The following is a 20,095-nucleotide window of genomic DNA, read 5'->3' on the forward strand; positions in this document are numbered from 1 at the left end:
CAGTCACTTGTAAAAAGTACTTTAATTTAAAAGCACTACTGTATCTGGAAGTTATAGCACTATCTTTCCATTGTTTCCAGACTCCAGTGAGTGAAAACATGATGCAAAACTTTTACACTTTCTTATGGTAGGTGTCATCTGTGGCATGTTTTGCACTGATTGCATGTGAAGTTGAGCAATGCTGTATGTATTACCTCTTCTCTCATTAGACCAGCTTTCTTCTTATTTTCTTGAATCACATTCTGACGGGCTAGAACTGCCTCTTCATGACTCAGTTTCCCTTGAAGCCTCCTGGACTCTATTTCAGCTAGCTGTTCTTCCAAATCTTTTCCACGCATCTGTTTTTGCCATTCCAAGAATTCAGACGGGTCTCTGGCCCCTCGTAGCAAGTTTTCAATTCTGCAAGAGAGAAGAAAGGGTATAATACCCTAGGGATCTGGCTCTGCAGCCCTGCCTTGGTTCATGGCACGTTTCTAGTAGTGAGATAAGGTGATTGATTTCTGCCAAGAAAAATGGTGATTGTTGCAAAGTCATTTGACAGATACATTTTAATTCCAGTCTGAGACATTCCTCCTATGTGGAAAGCCTGGGAAACCCAGGTTAGAAGAAGGTGCTTGAGGGCATGGACCTGAAAGTTTTCAGTAAAACAAAGCCCCAAGAGAGGGCAAACTTTAGCTACATATGGATTCTCAAAAGCAGCAGGGAGAATCTGGATGAAGTTATGTACATTTGCTCAGAGGATCACTTTGGTTAAGAGATAGAAAGAAAAAATAACATTTCTCTTTGGCAATTTTCTTGTCTGCTTTAACACAGAGAATAAAAAACTTTTCTGCTTAATTCTATTTCTGTTTTGTATTTCATATTAAATAATATTGCTGTAATGAGGCAAAGAAATATTCAGCTATTAAATAAAGCCACATCCTTATTTTTTGTGCTTGGCTGAGAGAGAAGAGCATAGCAAAGCTCTGGGGCAGGCTCATCAAAGTCCTGCAGGAAAGGAGTGAATAAACCAAGAACTAGGGCAGAGACACAAAAATGCAGTGGATTGCATCTCACTGCTGCTCCCCAATATATCTATCTATATCTATATCTATATCTATATCTATATCTATATCTATATCTACATCTACATCTACATCTACATCTACATCTACATCTGTTTTGTGTTAAATGCAGCTGAAGATGAAAACTTAATGTAAAATAGTGTGAAGTTATGAGGAAAATATATTCCTTTGCTGAGTGTAAGGAAATTCTGCCATTTAAGAGTATCATACATAATATGAAAGAAGCTCAATATACATACTCAGCTGATAACAGAACCTGGTTGATGTATATCTCACTGCTAATATCCTGATCCATGCACCAAAATTTGCTAGGTCCAAAGAGCAAATGCAACCTTAAGCTGTCATTCTGGGACTTAAAATGCTAACCATTTCTAGTGCTGGGTCAGGTGGATTAGAAATAATACTAAATCAAGACAACATGACATGATTTATCTTTGACAAAGTTGTTAGTGAAAATGTTCTATAATTCCAGTTCTAGAATACTACATGCAGTGGATATTCATGAGTCACTCTCTGCCTAGTTAATAGCTGCTGAAACCTGTGCTGCTGAATAAGGATTCCTTACGTCAGAGGAATCCTTATGCCAGGACTCCTTAGAGCCTTTAGTGTGCCAAAAGGATCTGCAACTTCTTATTACCCATCCCTGCCTAGGATTTCCTTGCTTGTATTCAAAGGCAGCAAAGACTTTTGTATATTGCAACCCTGTAACACTGGGCTCCTATAACATTGGATCAGACTGGAGTGAAAAGAACTGTGTGAGGAAGAGCTGTGAAAAATCCTGTTGCGTGTGCAGTTTCTTACTGGGAGCCACACTGAAGTTGATGTGAACAGCCTTTGTCCTTGCCTAAGCTCTGCTGTGGGTTTGCCTGTCCCCAGCCTTGTTGTGCCTCCCTGGCTTCTCCTCGGCCCTGGCTCAGCAGTATGGACTCATTTGGCAGCCCCTGGAGCGCTGCTGTCCCTGCTGCCTTGCCAGGGTACTATGGAGCTGCTCTCAGGAAGGACATTGTCCCTACATACCGCACAGTCACTCACAGCTCCTGCCTTGTCTTGCCTTGTGAAGTGGCACACTCTTAGTCCTCCATATCTTAATGTGATGGAATGGACAGGTATTTTTCTATATATACAAATATTCAATTTGGCAAGTAGCTGACCACAAACCATTGAAGAAAATGGAGCTATATGAAATGATTCACCTTAATATATGTGCATCTTTTTAAAAGGGACACAGAAATAGATGTGTATTTGGGTCATTATTTATCCTGGAGAATCAGAACAAATACGACACGTGATCCTTGGATGTGCAAGTAGACACTAGCCAGAGTGCTAAATCAGAGTAGTCACACATCTTCAGTAAAACTATGACTTTCATGTAAACTGTAATTTCAGTCCACTCTTCTCTTTATTTGCCAACCATGTTTACAGAATAGCTTCCTAATGCCTTACAACAGGTCCAGTATTTTAGTTTACCTGGAATTTACTTAATTATTTTCTATAATTATTCTATATTAATTAGTTAATTATTCTATATCCAGGGATGTGAAAAGTAATCTGAGAAAGAAGTGTGATGGTACCTCTGGAGCTCCTGTTCCGTTTTCCGTTGATAGAGGGCACGCTCTCTTAAAATAGCTGCAGCGTTTAATTTAATAGGTATATTGTCAATCTGTCAGGAAAGGGAATGTATATACTATAGTTAGTAATGTAAACCATAAAACAGAGTATAAAAACATTTCAATGGGTTAAAAAAATTGACCGAAGACAGCATAAATTTTGCTTAAAGCATTCATCTAGCATTAATCTGACATTCACAATGAAATTGCATGCTGTTCATAAACCACTCAAGCTGCTTAAGAAATCAGCAAAGTCTCCCAAGTGGATTATAAATTTGTAATCACTCTTGGACCATGTCAAATCCCATAGAATGTGTTCTCTTCCTTTCATTTTTTGTCAGTGCTCATATACATACTGTGCAGGGATTCCATCTGCTTTGGACAAAGAAAATAAGCTGTTTCTCTGGAAAAGGGTAAGTTAGCCAAAGCCATTAAAGTAAAACATAAGCTGTACCTTTTGTAGGAAGGTCTCAGAAGTGTTTTATAAATAATCCCTATTATAGCTTCAAAATTTTTCTGAGACAACTGGCATCACCAATTGCCATATCCATTTTCCAGACAGTGGAAGTAGAGCACTGTGCTCTGACTTTCAGACCTTATGGTGTAACTTCAATTTGATCCTAGGGCTGTTTTGCAGTTCTTCAAAGTATTGCCTTAGGACTAATTCTCAGGCATCCTCTAAATACTGAGAGAGGAAAGGAATGTCTCTGGCAGATAAAAATGTTCCCTGCACAAGTAGACTATTCAGAAGACATCTATCACCTCTGCAGACGCATACAAGAGACCTGATCTGAACTGAGGCAAAGCAGTGTTGGTGGGGTAAGGACTGCGAGCATTCCTGCAGGAAACAAAGCTTAGTCATGACACGTTTGACCCAAATCCAGACAAGTTCTGTGCTGAGAAATCAAACATGTTTTTAATTTCCAAGTTAACAGCTTAATGAGTGGCTGAGAAACAGATGCACAGAATAATTCAAACTATATACTGAAAATATCATATGCACAAGTATGTGCTTCTGAAATACCTCAGCTAACTGCAACAAGGAAATTTTATAACAGATATTAATTAGGTAGGTTGAGAATAACAAAGACATGCTATCACCTAGAAATTCACTGAATGGTATTACTATGTTTTCTACACAGATGACACATTTTAGTGGACAAAAATTAATTACTAGCTTGTTTCTTGACAAAATGATGATAACTTGAAGAATTTAGGAAAAAACCTAAGCCAATTTATTTCTTTTGTTTGATGCACCATACTTACTCTTCTGTCTATTGATGTCCTTCTTTTTGATCCACTTCTCAACTCCTCTTAAAGTCTTCTGCATTATATGAACATTCCCTCCCCAGCCTGTATTTTAGACACTATACTGTGTATAAAATCTCTACTTAGAAAAAAATTTTTCTCTGATACATGTAGAAATTCTAGTCTATTTGGCAATTTCCTGTGTATACGGATTTCATGTTCTGTATTGACTAACTAGAATTTGGATAGAGAACCGAACTAAGAATGGTTATGAAAATACCTTTAACTTCAGTTTCCCAGCTTATTAACAGAAATACAACAGCCCATACAGTCAAATAATTAGGATTCCCAAGACATATGCAGACATGTATAAGTTAAACAACTGATTCAATTTTTCTATGTCTTGTGATATCAAGGAAGTTCTGAATTTTAGTCATTCTTTTCCTGTCCTGATGTATTTCCCTTTTTTCAGGATGGGAAAATGGAAATAATGGGGAAAATCACAGAACACTCTTATTCTTTGGGAAAGAAAACCCCTTTTCACTGTTGCCACCTAATAAACATGTAAGAGCCCACCAAAACAAATAAATATGTAATGAGCACGGTTTGATATGAGCAAAAGGCAGATTGAGACAGAGTGGTGATGCATTTATAGTATTTCATTCTTCCAGCAAAAAGAATGAATTGATATTTTGTTACAGCTGTGAGAAGTATTTGCTGCTGCACAAACTAAATGTGTCTGAAATGAACAAAAAAGAGATTTAATATACTGTGGGTGTTCTAAAAAGAGGAAAGGAAAATACTAGTTGGTTAAAACATTATATAATTAATTAATTTCAGGGCAGATTTTGATCTTATTTTTGCATCTTGGATAAACCTCCCTCTTAGGATTTCTCTAGTCACAGAGTTACACAGGCAGAAAGGCAATGGGAATAGAAAGTATTTTAAAAGTCAATAACAATAGGCCTTTCTGAGCTTGAAAGTTACAGCAGCATCTTGACTATCATGTAACCAACTTTTAAGGCAAACGTTTAGATGAGATAAAACTGCTCATGCTCCTAGAGGAGATAGTAGCAGGTGTTAGAAGTGGCCCTGATCAATGCCTAAGATGCCAGATCCATATTTTTCTTTATGCAATTTAAACAGATGGTTTGACTCTCATTAGTCCACACTAAGGTTTCAGTATTTTACATTATCAGGAAAGGAAATGGAATATACATAGTCTTGAACTAAGCCCACATAATAACATTTGAGTTAACTGTGTAAATGTTTCCTGATTTGGTCTTTTACCCTTTTTTGAGTGCAGAAGGAGTTGAGATCTTACTACATTCCTTTAATTTAAATGCTGCTGAATTGTAAGCAAGTAGACTGAGTAGGTGATATCACTATTAAAGATAACTTCAGTATGTTGATAAATGCCAGATATACTTTAGAAACAGTTGCCAGATGCCCAGTTCCCCAAGCAGAGAGACAGTCTTTCCAAAGTGTGAGCTATACATAAATACATAGTTTTAAAGAGTAGATAGACCTGCTCACAAGAGATTTGTCACAATACAAACACAGATTCCACATTAAATTATTCTGCATTTGAACTTGAAACAAATGAAAGGTGACAGACTGAATGATGTTTAGACTGAAGATTATCTGTAGTAGTTATTGCAGAAATAGCAATGGGAGTTTTCATGTGCTACACTGCTAAGGCTGAAGAGCCCATTTTCCATGTTTACAATTCTCTGACCCTTGGAAATCCCAGCAGAGAAGCAATCAGTGTAGTGGATTTTATGACCTCAGTACTTGTCTAAAGGAAACAAGACAAACATCCAGACTGATTGTATGTTGTGTATCAGATAGTCATTAGCGGAAATGATTGTTCAGCATTCTTTAGGATCTCATTTTGAAACAGCAATTTACAGACGTAAGATTCTTCTGTCTCTACAGTGAGCTCTCAAACCAGAGGTTTACAATTCTTTTCTTTTTGCTGTGGACTATTATTGGTCCCTACCATTTTATATAAAAACTTCTCTCTTTGTAACTGCAAACACTGCCAAGGCAATAAAGTTCATTGTGCAACTACACACAACTTATTGTCAGGCCCTTCAGGGAACCAACAGGTTTGAATTGCCCCGATGAATCTCACCTGGGATCTCCACTCACATCCTCTACTCACCAGGCCAGGAGCCCCACTTAAGCTCAGATATGGGCTTCAATCCTTTCCCAGTATGCTGGAGGTAACTCTGCTCCTGGTTGTCTCTCCAGTTATTCTGCCTTCTATCATGGAACTGGGTTGCTGTTGTAGCTTATTCTCCTGACTAGACTTCCTGGTGGACCCCAAACCCGTTACTTTGCTTTGTCTAGGGATGACTTGCTGTCAGCAGAACCTGTCACTACCACCATCTTGTTGCATTCAGATACTGCGGCCTGGTTGGTGAGGGCACTGGTTGTGCTTTCATTACCTTTAGCTCCTTGTTTCTCTTCCCTCCTGGAGTAGCCACACTCTTGTTGCTCCCTGGCCATTTCTTTGTGGATTGTTCATGATGTGTAGGCCAAAATTTCTGAGCCAAAAACCCAATCCATCCCACGCTCCTGGCCACAGAACTTAGTGTAAAAACATAGATTCCAGCAGAGTTTCCATCATCACAGGATCTTTATGTGTGTCTTTCACTCCAAAGTTTTCAAGCACATCTGACAATAGTAACTTAAAGGTTACTCACCTTTCTTTGGATCTTTTGAGCCCGGAATGCTGTCTTACTCTTCATACTCTCATGTGTGTTCTGCAGTTCAAACCAAAAATACATCATTTCAGAGAGAGGTTTTCAAGTACTCAGCAAAAATTACTAGCAAAAATCACTCTTGAATATTCATCTAGAGTAACAAATATGATCATAGGGGATGTATTTTGGAATTGTTGTATCTACATAAACTTGCTATGTACACCCAACTTAGTGAGAATATTTCATATCAAATGGTCATACAAAGGTAGGTCCAAATATTGACTAAAATTTACCGACTAGAATAATGTTAACAGAATAACAGTGATGCTTTGTTTGAGTATGAAATATTACCTATATATATATGAATATATTAAACTCTTGACAGGAATAGATATTGGGAAGACAAGACAGGGTGTTAAAGGATACTTCATGATACTATGAAATAGTCATAGAATTCTGCTGGTGGTTATTATTTTAATTTTATAGTGTTAACTGTAGATACTGATGTGAAAGTGTCTGGTACCATGGGGAGGAACACAGTGAATAGAATATGCAGATATGACGCTGAAATGAATATATTACACACATGGCTTCATGACATAGTTGTGAACTGGGAATTGACCAAAGCAAGAATTCAGTATGAATGGGACTGTTATTCCCTCAGCTTGGCTCCTCTGTGGTGTAAAAGTTAATGGAAAAATAATATGTGGATTTAGAGAAATATTGCCAGTTTGGAGACTTGTTGGAGTAGTATCACAGGAAGGCTGCTTGTCTTAAAACTAGGAGACTAATAAAGCAGCACTAAAAGCATAAGAAAAGAGGGTTGCACATTATGCATCCAAACAGACAAATGTTAGTGTATGGATGTGAAATGACAGTACAGCTATAAATCATAGAACCATAGAATAGTTAGGGTTGGAAGGGACCTTAAAGATCATCTTGTTCCAGCGTTCCTGCCATAAGCACAGACACCTTCCACTAGACCAGGTTGCTCAAAGCCCCATCCAGCCTTGAAAACTGCCAGGGTCAGAGCAGCCACAAACTCACTGGGCAAACCCGTCCCAGTGCCTCACCACTCTCACAGTGAAGAACACCTTCCTTGCATATAATCTAAATCCACCCTCTTCCAGTTTGAAGCTGATCCCATCACTACATGACCGTGTCAAAAGTCCCTCTCCAGCTTTCCTGTAGGCCCCTTTAGGCACTGGAAGGCTGCTAGGACGTTTCTGCAAAAACTTCTCTTCTCTAGGCTGAACAGCCCCAACTCTCTCAGCAGGTCCTCCAGTCCTCATGAGGTGCTCCAGCCCTCTGATGTCCTTCATGGCCTCCTCTGGGCCTGCTCCAACAAGCTTCATGTCCTTCTTAGGCTGGGGGCCCCAGAGCTGCACATAGTACTGTGAGGTGGAGAATCCCCTCCCTCAACCTGCTGGCTACGCTGCTTTTGAGGCAGCCCAGGATATAGTTGGTTTTCTGGGCTGCAAGTGCACATTGATGGGTCATATTGAGCTTCTTGTCAACCAACACCCCCAAGGGTTGGCACATAATTCCTAACCCAAATAAACAGATGGGTTGTGGAGTCTCCTTCTCTGGGGACATTCAAAATCTACCTGGATGAGTTCCTGTGTGACCCACTCTAGGTGGTCCTGCTCTGGCAGGGAGGTTGGACTAGATAGTCTTTCGAGGTCCCTTCCAACCCTTAAGATTCTGTGATTCTGTGATATTTTGACATACTTTTAAATACTCCAGTCATTTTTTATCTTCACACTGAGGAATTTTTAGGTAATAATGTATTTTTTAGCATACCTCTTCCTTTTCAGACTTCATGGTTGCACATCTGAACTGGCCGGCATTTGCTTTCAGGAGCAGATCCTAAAATTAAAGCAATTAGCTTAAAGAGTGTGGTACATTTAAACTCTCTAGTAAGAACTTTCTGTCTTGAACAGCTCTGCAGCCCTGATCAGTATATTAATTTGTTTCCAATGAATGAAAGCCTGACTTAGTATTTCTATGAGTTTTCATTTCTAATTAAAGACTCAAAGTAGGCAAGTCCTGATTTTCTACATAGCTGTGCCTGGTTGGATCCTTTGCACAGGGCATCAGGCCTTTGATATGTCTGCCCGTACAAAACATGTTCCTCATCTGTAATTCAACTTAAAACCCTCATAATTATCTATGGCATATCAGTACCATAGGTAGGAACTGTTTCTGTTTTTTAGTTAAATTAGAAGATGTCAATCATGGGATCTGAGCACTAAGGGTTTCTCCAATAAGCAGACCCCTCGTTTTCAAGAGGGAAATACAAGCAGCCACATTTCAGGTTTTTTGAATATTTCTTTTGGTTGTAAACCAGGTATCTAATCAAAGCTGTGAAACACACACTTGATTTTCTAACGGCTTTCTGGACAGCAGCTGTGCATAACGTCAGCACTTTCACCACTTAAGTACATTCTCACTCCTCCTTACAGGTGCTCAGACATGGTATTTGTAATAACAGCTATAGCTTCTGCAAAAATGCTATGAAACAAATGGTATTTCTAATGCATATTTCTTTTAGAATCCAACATTTCAGCTTGTTTAGCAAACAGTCTAGGGAACTGACCTTTGTGACTGCTTTGGATGCCTTTTATAACATTCCAGAGGCAACAAAAACTGCTGTTATTGCAGATATATTTTCTGTAGTGGTTTTCCCTTGTTCCTTGTATTCATGCATTTTCTCCACTGAAGAATGTGGCTGGTTGTTAAGTGATTTTATACTTGTCATAGATTTTTGACAATACAGGCACTGTGATATCTTGCTTTTCCTCCCCAGTCTTTCTAGGAAGTTTGTACATACAAGTAAGCACACAGATAAATAGGCATGTGCTTTCTCCACAATGTGGAAATAGTAAAAGGACAAAAAATAATGTTGTATTATTTTATAATGAAATATCAAGCATAGGTAACATGATGTGCCAGTAGAAGGGATGCAAATGAATGTAAAGGAATCCCCTAGAATCTATCATACATTAAGGCATTTACTGGTATTTAGGAACAGAATCCAATACCCCTTTTACAAGGACAGAAGGAGAGGCCAGAACAGTGATAAATGGACTTGCAGTGGCTAGTGAAAGCTAGAGTAAGGCATTTTCAAAATGGGGAGAGTGCAGATAAAAAGGAGGCAAATAGCATGGCTTTTATCAAGCTAACACTGTTATTCGATTGGATGTGGTGATTGCAGTGTGGGGAGGAGGAGAGAAAGTAGAAACTGACATTTAATTAATTCCCTTCCAAGGAGAAGACAACAACAATCTGTTTTAACTATGATAGGAGCTAACTCCTTGAACAGGGTTCCTATCAAACTTTGGATCAAATAACTACATCTGTTGCTTTGTTTTTCCAGGCCCTCCCTTCTTCTGCTCTCTTAACACGCAGACCATGTACTCTGCTTCTTTACAAATCATGATGATTTCCCACTCTCTCAGCCTGCTGAAGGCAAGAGTATGGAGTCTGCACAAAAAAGATGTCAGACTCTGCCGATATTTTGAAACAGTGAGCGATGACATGTGGTTGTTTATCAGTTCCTATCGAAAACAAACAAAAATATTGAATGTATTTTGAAGCCTTAATTATTAAGTGACTACCTTAAATAGCCATATGTCCTGTGGGAGTAAAAGAACCATCAGGCTATTTGAAGGTTGTGAAGGGAATAAAGTAATCATGTTTCTGTCACCTCACATGGCTACTTGCATAATTTCTCACCTGGTAGTTGTATAGTGAATGAAAGGTAGACCTTGACTCAGACAATTAATAATAACAGAAAGAAGATGGAAAAAGGGTGATAGAACAAAATAGAGAATATAAACTTCCTCACTCTGGAGAAAAAGCCAGGAGCTATTAGGTACAAAAGCAAGCGTGTCTCAGATAAAGTTCTGTGACTTGTGAAAATGAAGCATTACAGGAGAAATAGTTTAGAAGAAAGGAAAGACTAGAATAACAACATAATACACTTACTTGTGCTCTTCGGCGATTTTTTGTTTTGATTTCTTCTAGCTGCTTTTTTTCCTTTGGAGGTTTGTAGGTGCTTGGAGGAACCTATATTAAAAGGCAATAATCTCTATGATATGGGACATAAAGCATTCTAAAGCCACACAAAATAAATGCACAAACAGAAGCCAGCAATTAAGCCAGCTTGAGTATTTTTGTTAGCTTTTTAAGTGAAGTAGAACTGAAAGTATTTCGTAGAGTATCTAAGATTTTTTATTATGCTTTTATGGATGGAGAAATTAAAGCCCAGAGGATTTGCAGAGTTGCACAGACAGTAAGTATCAGTTTATTTCACTCTTCTTGTCATGTGCTTTACCTGCAAAACTGCACTTGGCTGCCAGTGTAAGCTGAAAATTTCTCCTTAGAAACTGCTGCACTTATTCCAAGTAATTTAAGGAGACTTTTCAATCAGATCTGTTCCAAAAATGATCTTAGCCTTGTAATTTAGCCCTCAGATACCATGGTGATGACTACCAATCAGACGACAGATAGACAATACAACAATTACCCAGTTGCTGGAAGAGGGTGACTAAGTCACTATAAGTAAACTGTAAATTCCAGCAGTAGAGTGATCAGAAAAGCCAACCCATACCTACGTAGTCCTAAGCCAGGAGTGAGAGAGGCCAACTTTGCTTTTCCTCTCCAGCCAGTGGTCAGGCTCACCTGGTGCCTTCTGAATGTCCTTTTACCAGAGGTTTATTCAGGGAGTAGGTGCCACAAGAAGTTTAAGGAAGAAAAGAGTGAGTAATCACTTTGAACTTTGGTTGTCATCACTCTTCTATTTTTTTTTTAAAGTTGCTGTTGTAAGATGGACAAGGGCAAGCTAATGCAACATTATTGCATTGAGAGCTTCTATTTTTAAACATAACAAGATCATAAAGATAAATATTTGTTGGGTCTATACATTTGCAAACCAAATCTTCTGCATTGGCCAAATGAATTCACCTATTTAATTATTTTCAACAATCAGCAACTTAATTCATGAAGCACAGCTGAAATAATGGAGGAAATATCTAAAAAATACACTAAATTTGACTGAATGGTACTACAATAATATCTCAGTGTGTCCTTTTCAATTCTTTAAACTACATTATTGGTTTCCAGAAAGTCTAAAAAGAAAATAATTGCACCATCTAATTATTCTATTACAGCAGTGATATTAAAAGAATGGATTTTATTTATAACTCAAGGCCAAGATATCCAGGGAAGTTAAATGTGTTCAAATCACTTTGCATGTTATCAGGTTTAAGCACCTGTCTCCATTTGTTTCCTTTGCCAACTTCAAGATTTTCTTTGTAGAATTTTATTTATGAATCTGTCAATGCATGTGTGCATCCTCACGTGTGCATCCTTGTGCTGGTGTGTAAAGGACAGTAGAGAGAAGAATGCATAATCTTTAGACCAAATATTTAGAATGAAATTGTTTATTATTAAGTTTCAAAACACAAGTATTTTTCCTTTGCATTTAGTGGCCCCCATTTCTGATGAATGTTTATGATGAATGATTATCCTAACCTTCTAGGCCTACATTTTGCCAGTGAAACTTTCCAAGGTCAGTGGAGAGACTCATCTCAATATAGATAACTAAGAAGACAACTACTACTCTGCCATCTGCAAAAACCCACATCTCCAGTCCTCTCCTGTGAAGAAAGCCCATGCTCAGCATACAGGACAGCAGTACTATCCCAGCTCCTGAACTCAATGTATGCCATACATCTCTTGCTTTGCTCCTTCTCTCTACTACAGAACATAATGCAACTCAGCAGGGATAAATACCTAAATTAATAATCCCATCAACCAGAATGAACTGACTGCACCACAGGAATGCCGTAACTCATCAGTGGTCGTTGCTTAAAATCCAGATGCTTCCATACAGCTGTTTCAAGCAGTAGCTACACCTGCGTTACTGTGACTACAATAGTCCCTACTAATATACCACATGGCAAGTTCTTTGACAGATGCATGAGAACCATGAGGAAAAAAGATATAAAATGAACAACTCTGTGAGAAAATTTCTGCACCAGACTATGAGATGTAATCTGAAAGAGCTTTATTTTTGTGCGTTCCTCTCAATTACATACAGCTCTCTACCATACAGTAGCCACAACTATGGCCTGCTCCCACTTTACTAACTCTTCCTTGCCATCTGGGCTGTCTTTTCAAGATCTAAAATGGTGATACTGGCAACAACATGGCAAATTAAAATGCAACTTAATTTGCTGAGATAGGTATAGAAATGAGCTCAACATATGTCTCTACTACACTAATAGTTTTGGCTTCACATAAGCTTTTAAATTTGCAGGCTTGGCTAGAATACAAACCAAAGTTAGTATAATCCTAACAACACAAATGAACTTCAGTAAATGCATCTGCATTAAAGCAAATTTATTCTAAGAGGGGCTGCACAGCATAAAGGTACTAAAATGACAGCAGCATGACTCATTCCTATACTGATTAAGTAGTTATTAAATGCAGTTTTACAAAGCCTTGTATTAAGCTGTTTCAATGTAAAATCCCATTAACTGTACAAAACACTACCATTACATTGCTCTGCCATCCTAAGATGTAAATGATTTCTAAGAGCATTCAACATATACATTATTTAAAACCTGAAGTGCTAATACAAGGTGGCAGATAATGCCTAAAACTATGACTTCCAAGCTCACTTTCCACTGCATTTAAATATAGATGATTTTGGAGTCTTTAGTAAGTTAGTCATAGCAGCTTGATCCCAAATCCTGTTTGCCTTACCCCAGCCAGTGAACTTGAAACCATTTGTATGTCTCTGATTCGTACCAGTGTAACTGAATTACAATCTTAGACAAATAAGATACAAGATAAATCTAGCCTCAGTATATGTGAGCAATAAATTTAAACTAAAAAAACCCTTAATTTTGCAGATACAGAATTAATACAAATAAAAAGTAATAAAATTCCACTCTCAAGGAGGAGCTGCAAACCTGGAGTCCCTCTCATCTCAATGAAATTGCTTTGTCGTTTATTTTAATGACAGTTCATCTACAAAAAGTCTAAGTTTATTAAAAAAATTCAATTGTATGTTCTTTTCTTACCCGCTTCGGTGCTTTATCCAAAGCAGACACCTTACAAACTCAAAGACTACCAGAAACACTTGTATCAATGCTGTCATCAGTTTGTACCCATTTGTATAGTTCCACCGCCAAAATGCACAAAACAACTACAGGAACCAACCTTTTCCCTTTCATTTGGCTTACACTATGCTTCCAAAACATTCACTGACATGAAAATAATTAGCTTGGGTTTTTTTTAGAAATCTGACTTCAATAACACAGCATATTACAAAAATCTCTGTTGATCTGTCAAAGGTCATAGATTTTCTATAGCTATTTTTAAAGAGACAATTAACTCCCCTACCATGATTTTGTGCACAAGAATACATAAAATTTAGTATCTGTCAAAGCATAAAAGAACTCACAGGTGGCCTTTTTTCCAGTACTGGTATTGGCAGAGGTATAGGAATGGCACGTGGTTTGGGTACAGTCAAATTGAATTCCTTCGGCTGAGTGATCGTCGAAGCCTTGACAGTGGTAGTGCGATTATTTAATTTCTCTGTGAGCTGTTCAATCAGTTGCTGTACTTTTGGCTGCCATCTTCAAATAAAACCAGATTTTTCAATTTTATTTCATTTTTTCCCCCTTTCACACAAACTTACATGCAGTATATGAGGTTGGCACCCTGTAATGCTTTTACCTGTTCAATTTTAATTAAATTGACCAATGAATTTATACTCATCATTTAGTTGGACTGTGTTACTTCACCTCTTGATAGAGGCTAGTCCATTCAGACTGGTAGTGGTGAAATAGCCACAGTTTTTACTGAATAAGCAATTATCTTGCCAGTTCTTTTTGTAGTAGGAACAGATTATGAATCAGAAAAGCAGCTGTCATAAGCAAAGTACACACCTAACATACTTAGATGAACAGATTATCAACAAACTGTGGTCTGAGTATTGCTGCTTTTACCAACAGACAGAGCATACATAAATCAATCTCAAAGTACAGGCAGTTCTAATAAAAAAATTGGAAAGATGTATGGAGCTGGGTGAATTAGCAAATGAACCCTCAGTGAACTCTGTGGAGCAGTCAAGATGATTTTGATTTCTTCTGTGTTTGGATTTTGGCTTCTATGAAGGTTCAGATTTCTTCCAGGGAATGACAGCAAAGTGCAGAATTCAAGATGAGACACAAATGGGTTATCACAGGGCTAATTATGGTGACAGCTTCATGTTAGTTATTCCTCCTCTAGATGTGTTCTATCCTTAAGTATTACACACATAAGAGAGCTTTCCTGGAACTTACAAAGCAGCTGACAGAGCCAACTTCCAGTAACTTGTTCCTGTGACTGTTACCTTAGCTAGTACTGTCACTACAGGATGAGGTTTGCAAGGAACTTTTGCAAGTGATGCAGCTCTATTGAAATAAAATAGGACTCTTTATATTGACCTTATTGGCGTTAGAAAGAGGAACAGAAAGATAAAAGCATTTAAGCTACTGAACTGATTAAACTGATCAATGCATCCTCAACCCTCTGAAGGGAGTTTCAAACCCAGTAACCACATATTGTCTTTTAACATTTTTTCATATGCTGCATTTACTACTTCTAAGCAAAACACGTATTCACTACGTCTGGAGGATGGCTCCAAAGTGCTCCTGAAGCCAGCAATGGCTTAAGCACCTGCTTGCAGGCACATGTATAGATGAAAACTGTGTGGGTATGTGTGTGTGTGTGTGTGTCTCTACACCTCCATCTGTATCTTTATGCTACTGTAAGCATACGTTTGCATTAGAGTCACTACAATGGAATATACTGAGTCAAATTTTGGCTTCAAGTATATCCCTGCAGTTCCCTGTAGAACTCAGTGGGATTTGGAGCATTGCAAGCCAAATCCATACTATGTATTTGCTAATGTGGCCTAATCTCCACAGTATGAAAGGAATAATTCCACTGACTTTGATATGGCAGCTAGAGCTGGATGCAAGCCCCTTTTCAGCTGACATTGTTCGTAGCATACTTTTGTCTGACAGTGTTTGCCATCATCTGAGTTAAAGTACACTGCAGTGAGGAGGATGTGTGATGGTAGCCACATTGGTGTACCGATGCTTGCTCTAATTTATCTGTCCTGGGTAAAAATGAGAGTGAAATAAGTGACACAATATGCTGCTGAGCTACTGTTTTTCCACATGAAAATGTTCAATTGACAAGGGTACTGATGATACTGTATCACCATCTAACCAATGTGTGGACAAACCTGGCACCTCGGAGCATTCAAACTGTCCTGTGATGCTGCAGCAGTGTAAGTAAATGATAATTTTAAAGACTTGTTTACACGCTTATCTGATTTGCTCAGAAGGGATTTAACAACTATTGGCATAAACAAGTCTGTGTATAAAGCCAAACGTGGGGAAGTCAAACATCTTTTTTTTTAAATGCCTAATGCCATACAGATGTTGAAGTGAATTATGAGGCATAAGTCGAACTCTGTAAGATAATTTGAACCTTCTATTTTTTTTTAGAGTTGGATCTGTGCAGGGGCACTGATAACAAATTTACAACAGCTGTGAAAGCACTCTTCTATGAGAGAACCTTGCCTCTGGGGAAGTAAAGGGATTACTACAGTTTCATGAAGAAAAGAAATGTTCTGAGAGACTTCAGTAAAAGAAACACTTAAACAGCAAATTGAACTTTCAGGGGAACCTTTCCCCAGCTTTTAAACTCTGAGATGGCCACAGGCTACTTAGGTACTGCTTACCTTAGCAGAGGATCAATCCAGTTCTCTTTTACATACTGTGCATCGTAGATCTGACTCCATTCATCTTTAATCCATGTGTTCAAATACAAGGCATTGAAGAAGAATCTAAGAAACTAATAAGAAGTGGTTTCTTTAAAGTATGGATATTGAAGTTATGGTATATACAAGACTACAGAAAGATAGTTGCTTTTCCTAAAAACACTGCTAAGAACTTGCTGGTATTTTATCCTGTAATTGCAATCATAGGTGCTCAGTATTTGTAGGTTTTTCTTAGTTGTGTTAGGATAGACACCTGTTTTTGAGCTTTATTTTGTGAAATACAAACAGATACTAAAATATTTTTAATGGCCTAAAAATCATCTAGGGGCTACAACATGGAGATCCATTGATGAATCTTCAAACATTGTGAAAGTTTTATTCAATACACTGGTTTTGGTATAATTACACAATAAACTTTCAGGTTCTAGTATGCCTACAATCAGCTCCTGATCTTTAGCTAGATGACCCTCAGTGCCCAGAAATGTGTCAGGCTCACCACTGCACCTGCATTACTGAAGTAGCTTTCAGCTCCCTAGGAACTGGGCAGGGAGAACTGCTGAGAACTATACTAACTGTTACACAATATATTTTTTTTCTTTTATTGAAATTTAATTAACAGGCCTATTCTCATTAAAATAGAAGATTGAAATTTGGCACACTTAAACATTGCAGGGCTCTGCATGTTGGAGAAATAGCAACTAACATTTGAACTTTTATTTCCCACTGGAGTTCACTAGAAGGTCAAAAGCCTTTCTTTAAAATTCAAACTGTTCAAATTGCCTTTTGAAACAGACTCTTGAAAAACGACGCTCAGAGGCAGCAGGTATCATTTACAGCAATACAAATTCCAAACTTGAACCTGAATTTTTTCATTTAAACTGTTGGATATCAAAGTACAAGCAAGTATCATGCTGAAATAAACCTGAAATAACAGAAAAAAAGCACCCTAAAGAATATTGACATTATGAGCCATACTGGTAAGCAGTGTGGAGTCACTTAAGAAGCTTTGAATGGTGACTGCAGAGCTTATTAGTTCAGACTTGACAACAGCTCGTCTTGGGTTGGTTTCCACATAGCCATATAGATCTTTGTACCAAGTTTTCAGTTCTGGAGGACACCAAGGAACTTAACTCAGACCTTTGTGAATAATTCAGCTATAAAATTTCAGATTTGACTTGAGGTGTTTACTGCAGGTGTTCAAGAGGTGTAGAAAGTCTGCTTCTTGAAATCTATAGTCTTGATGTGACCATTTCCAAGGAATTAACCTGTAAATTTCGTCTTATTTTCCTCTATTATGCTCCTGGTAGAGTCAAAAGATTGACAAACGACTGAAGGACTAAATGAATATTACCCCCTTGGATTCCCATTCTTGTCTAGAAACTATTGCTCTTCTCCAAAATTGCAGATTTGCTGGCATATTGCAAAATTGCTGGCATATCAACACATCATTGAAAAGAAGATATTTCATTCCTAAAAGCATGACTATAAACTAAGTGTTCAATTGTGAAGTTGGTTTTGGTGCTTCCAGATTTAGTGGAGGTTGGTAAGGATATGGTAAGGGATGTGTTCCATCCCTTTCGTCTAGAATCTCATTCATTCTCCTCATGGAGGATGGTTCTCTGTAGTGCATGCGGGTTCAATTACATTTTTCACCTAACGGAGTAATTTGCACTTATGCCATGTATAAACAAAATGCTACAAGTCTAGACAGAGTTCACACTCTCCAACAGAACTGATCCACTGTATACATACTACTTCTACCAGTTATTCTAACAAATGTTTACCTTCAGGTATTCCAGCTGCATATAAGACTATAGACCCAGTGAATATGTTTCCAGCCAAAGTACCCTTCTTACCTTATGGAAGATCCTGCCTGTACACAAAGTCTATAAAAAATGTGTTTTTAAACCCATGTAAGCAAGTGCATATATAAGAGCAGATTGAACATAAGCTAATATACTTAAAATGAGGCAGACCCTGAAGGGTAAAACAAGTTTAAAATTTCTAGGTATTCAGAGAGCTCACAGAAGAAGCTGATGTAGAAATACTGCAAGTGGTGATTCCTAAATCCTCCAGTTTTCTTTCACTAGCTTTCATTAAGCTGAACTCCTCCATTTCAGTCCTCAGTATTCCTCTTTCATAACCTAGTCCATCCTCAGAGGCTTCACTCAGTTGTCTGCTCCATTGCCACATGGAACTGAGCCTCTGAACTGTTGTTTTAGCGCTCTCTGGCTGATCTTCATTTAGGTCTTCTAAATATTTGCTGAAATTGTCTTTTACAAAGTGCTTGCAACTCAACTACCTCTTCAAGGCAGTTGAAACTATAATAAAGGCACAAAGTTAGTGATTACTAGCTGTTGTGTACAATAGCTGGCTGTTACCCCTTGAGACCTTCCATTGCATCACCAGTTATGTTCTGGTTATTAATATTTCACACTGTATTAAGACAAATGGGTAATTATGTGATTGATAAATGTTACAATGTATTCCTGTGAGGTACAGAGAATGATTAACTGTGTAATCAGATATCAATACTGTGATGTATATTTTAGTACTGCTTTAGTGACAGTCCCCAGAGATATGCTGTGATAAGGATATAACCCAATCTGCATCATATTGAAACAGTTCTCCAGGCAATGCAGGAATTGCAAGTGGCAGTGGAACATTACCATACATAACTTCTGATCAAAGTCTGCCTGTGCTAAAGTCCACAATCTTGGTTTTGGTAATCCATATCACAGATGGCAAATGTTAGCAGAACGAGACCCAGGAAGCCATAGCACAGTTCACTTCTTGACAATAGAAAATGTAATGTTTTGATGGACTGAATTGCTAGGAAAAATCCCTATACTTCTGTTTTGTCTTTGGTCACATGTGACACAGATGGCAACCTCAATTATCAGCAGTCATTGCTTTTATAATAGCAAAATGTGTCCTGAAGTTTGCACAGATTTCTGTTTGGATGTTACCAGCATCTGTCTCCTTAGAGAAATCACTGGCAGTCACTTTGGTAACAGCATTATTCTGCTTATTCCTCTGTTTTGAAGTTACAAGAGTTCCACTACTCACAGAGCATGACAACGAAGATTAATCTCCCTTCTAGAAGCTATGGAATTACACCAGAAATGAATTGTACCCATTTTTACTATTTCGATGTGCTCTGGCTGTAGTAAGACAATGTGTATAATTAAAGACTGTTTTGTAATGCATTTTTACAGGTGGGCTGAATTAATACCTTGCTTTTGAGAACTTTAACATGTCCTGCTAATACTCTCAGTGTATTCTAACAGTGGGATTGTATGTATAGCTAAAAAACAAACAGGAAATGGGAAGTTTCCTCATTTCATATTATCTTTATATGCATGAAATCATTTGCAGAGCCTAATATTCACAACATAAGCTTTTGACTACTGAGTTACAGAAGCAACTGCAAGAAATAGCAGGTTCTGTTTGTTTACACAGGTCAGCCACTACCTAAGAATGCTACTGTTTTGGTGGTACACACACAGAGCTATTTGCTGTAGTAGCAAATGCAATCAAAGACATTCCTGTCCACTCCTCTCTTCATCTGCTGATTCTTTTCCTCTTATTATAGAGTTTAGCTCTTCAGCTATG

The 20,095-nt window shown here is 38.0% G+C and overlaps 1 protein-coding gene across 1 annotated transcript in view; it reads right to left on the bottom strand.

The window, feature by feature from the left end:
* Positions 1-20,095, bottom strand: part of CFAP99 (cilia and flagella associated protein 99) — a 56,850-nt gene that overhangs the window by 16,400 nt on the left and 20,355 nt on the right. The window contains exons 5-11 of the mRNA XM_061993222.1: positions 16,442-16,554; positions 14,108-14,282; positions 10,621-10,701; positions 8,434-8,499; positions 6,631-6,690; positions 2,636-2,724; positions 195-399 (exon numbers count right to left, since the gene is read on the bottom strand). Coding sequence (XP_061849206.1) covers positions 195-399; positions 2,636-2,724; positions 6,631-6,690; positions 8,434-8,499; positions 10,621-10,701; positions 14,108-14,282; positions 16,442-16,554 — 789 coding nt within the window. The remainder of the gene's footprint in view (positions 1-194; positions 400-2,635; positions 2,725-6,630; positions 6,691-8,433; positions 8,500-10,620; positions 10,702-14,107; positions 14,283-16,441; positions 16,555-20,095) is intronic.

The sequence above is a fragment of the Colius striatus genome, chromosome 3 (assembly GCF_028858725.1).
Source record: "Colius striatus isolate bColStr4 chromosome 3, bColStr4.1.hap1, whole genome shotgun sequence".
In the NCBI taxonomy this organism is placed as follows: domain Eukaryota; kingdom Metazoa; phylum Chordata; class Aves; order Coliiformes; family Coliidae; genus Colius; species Colius striatus.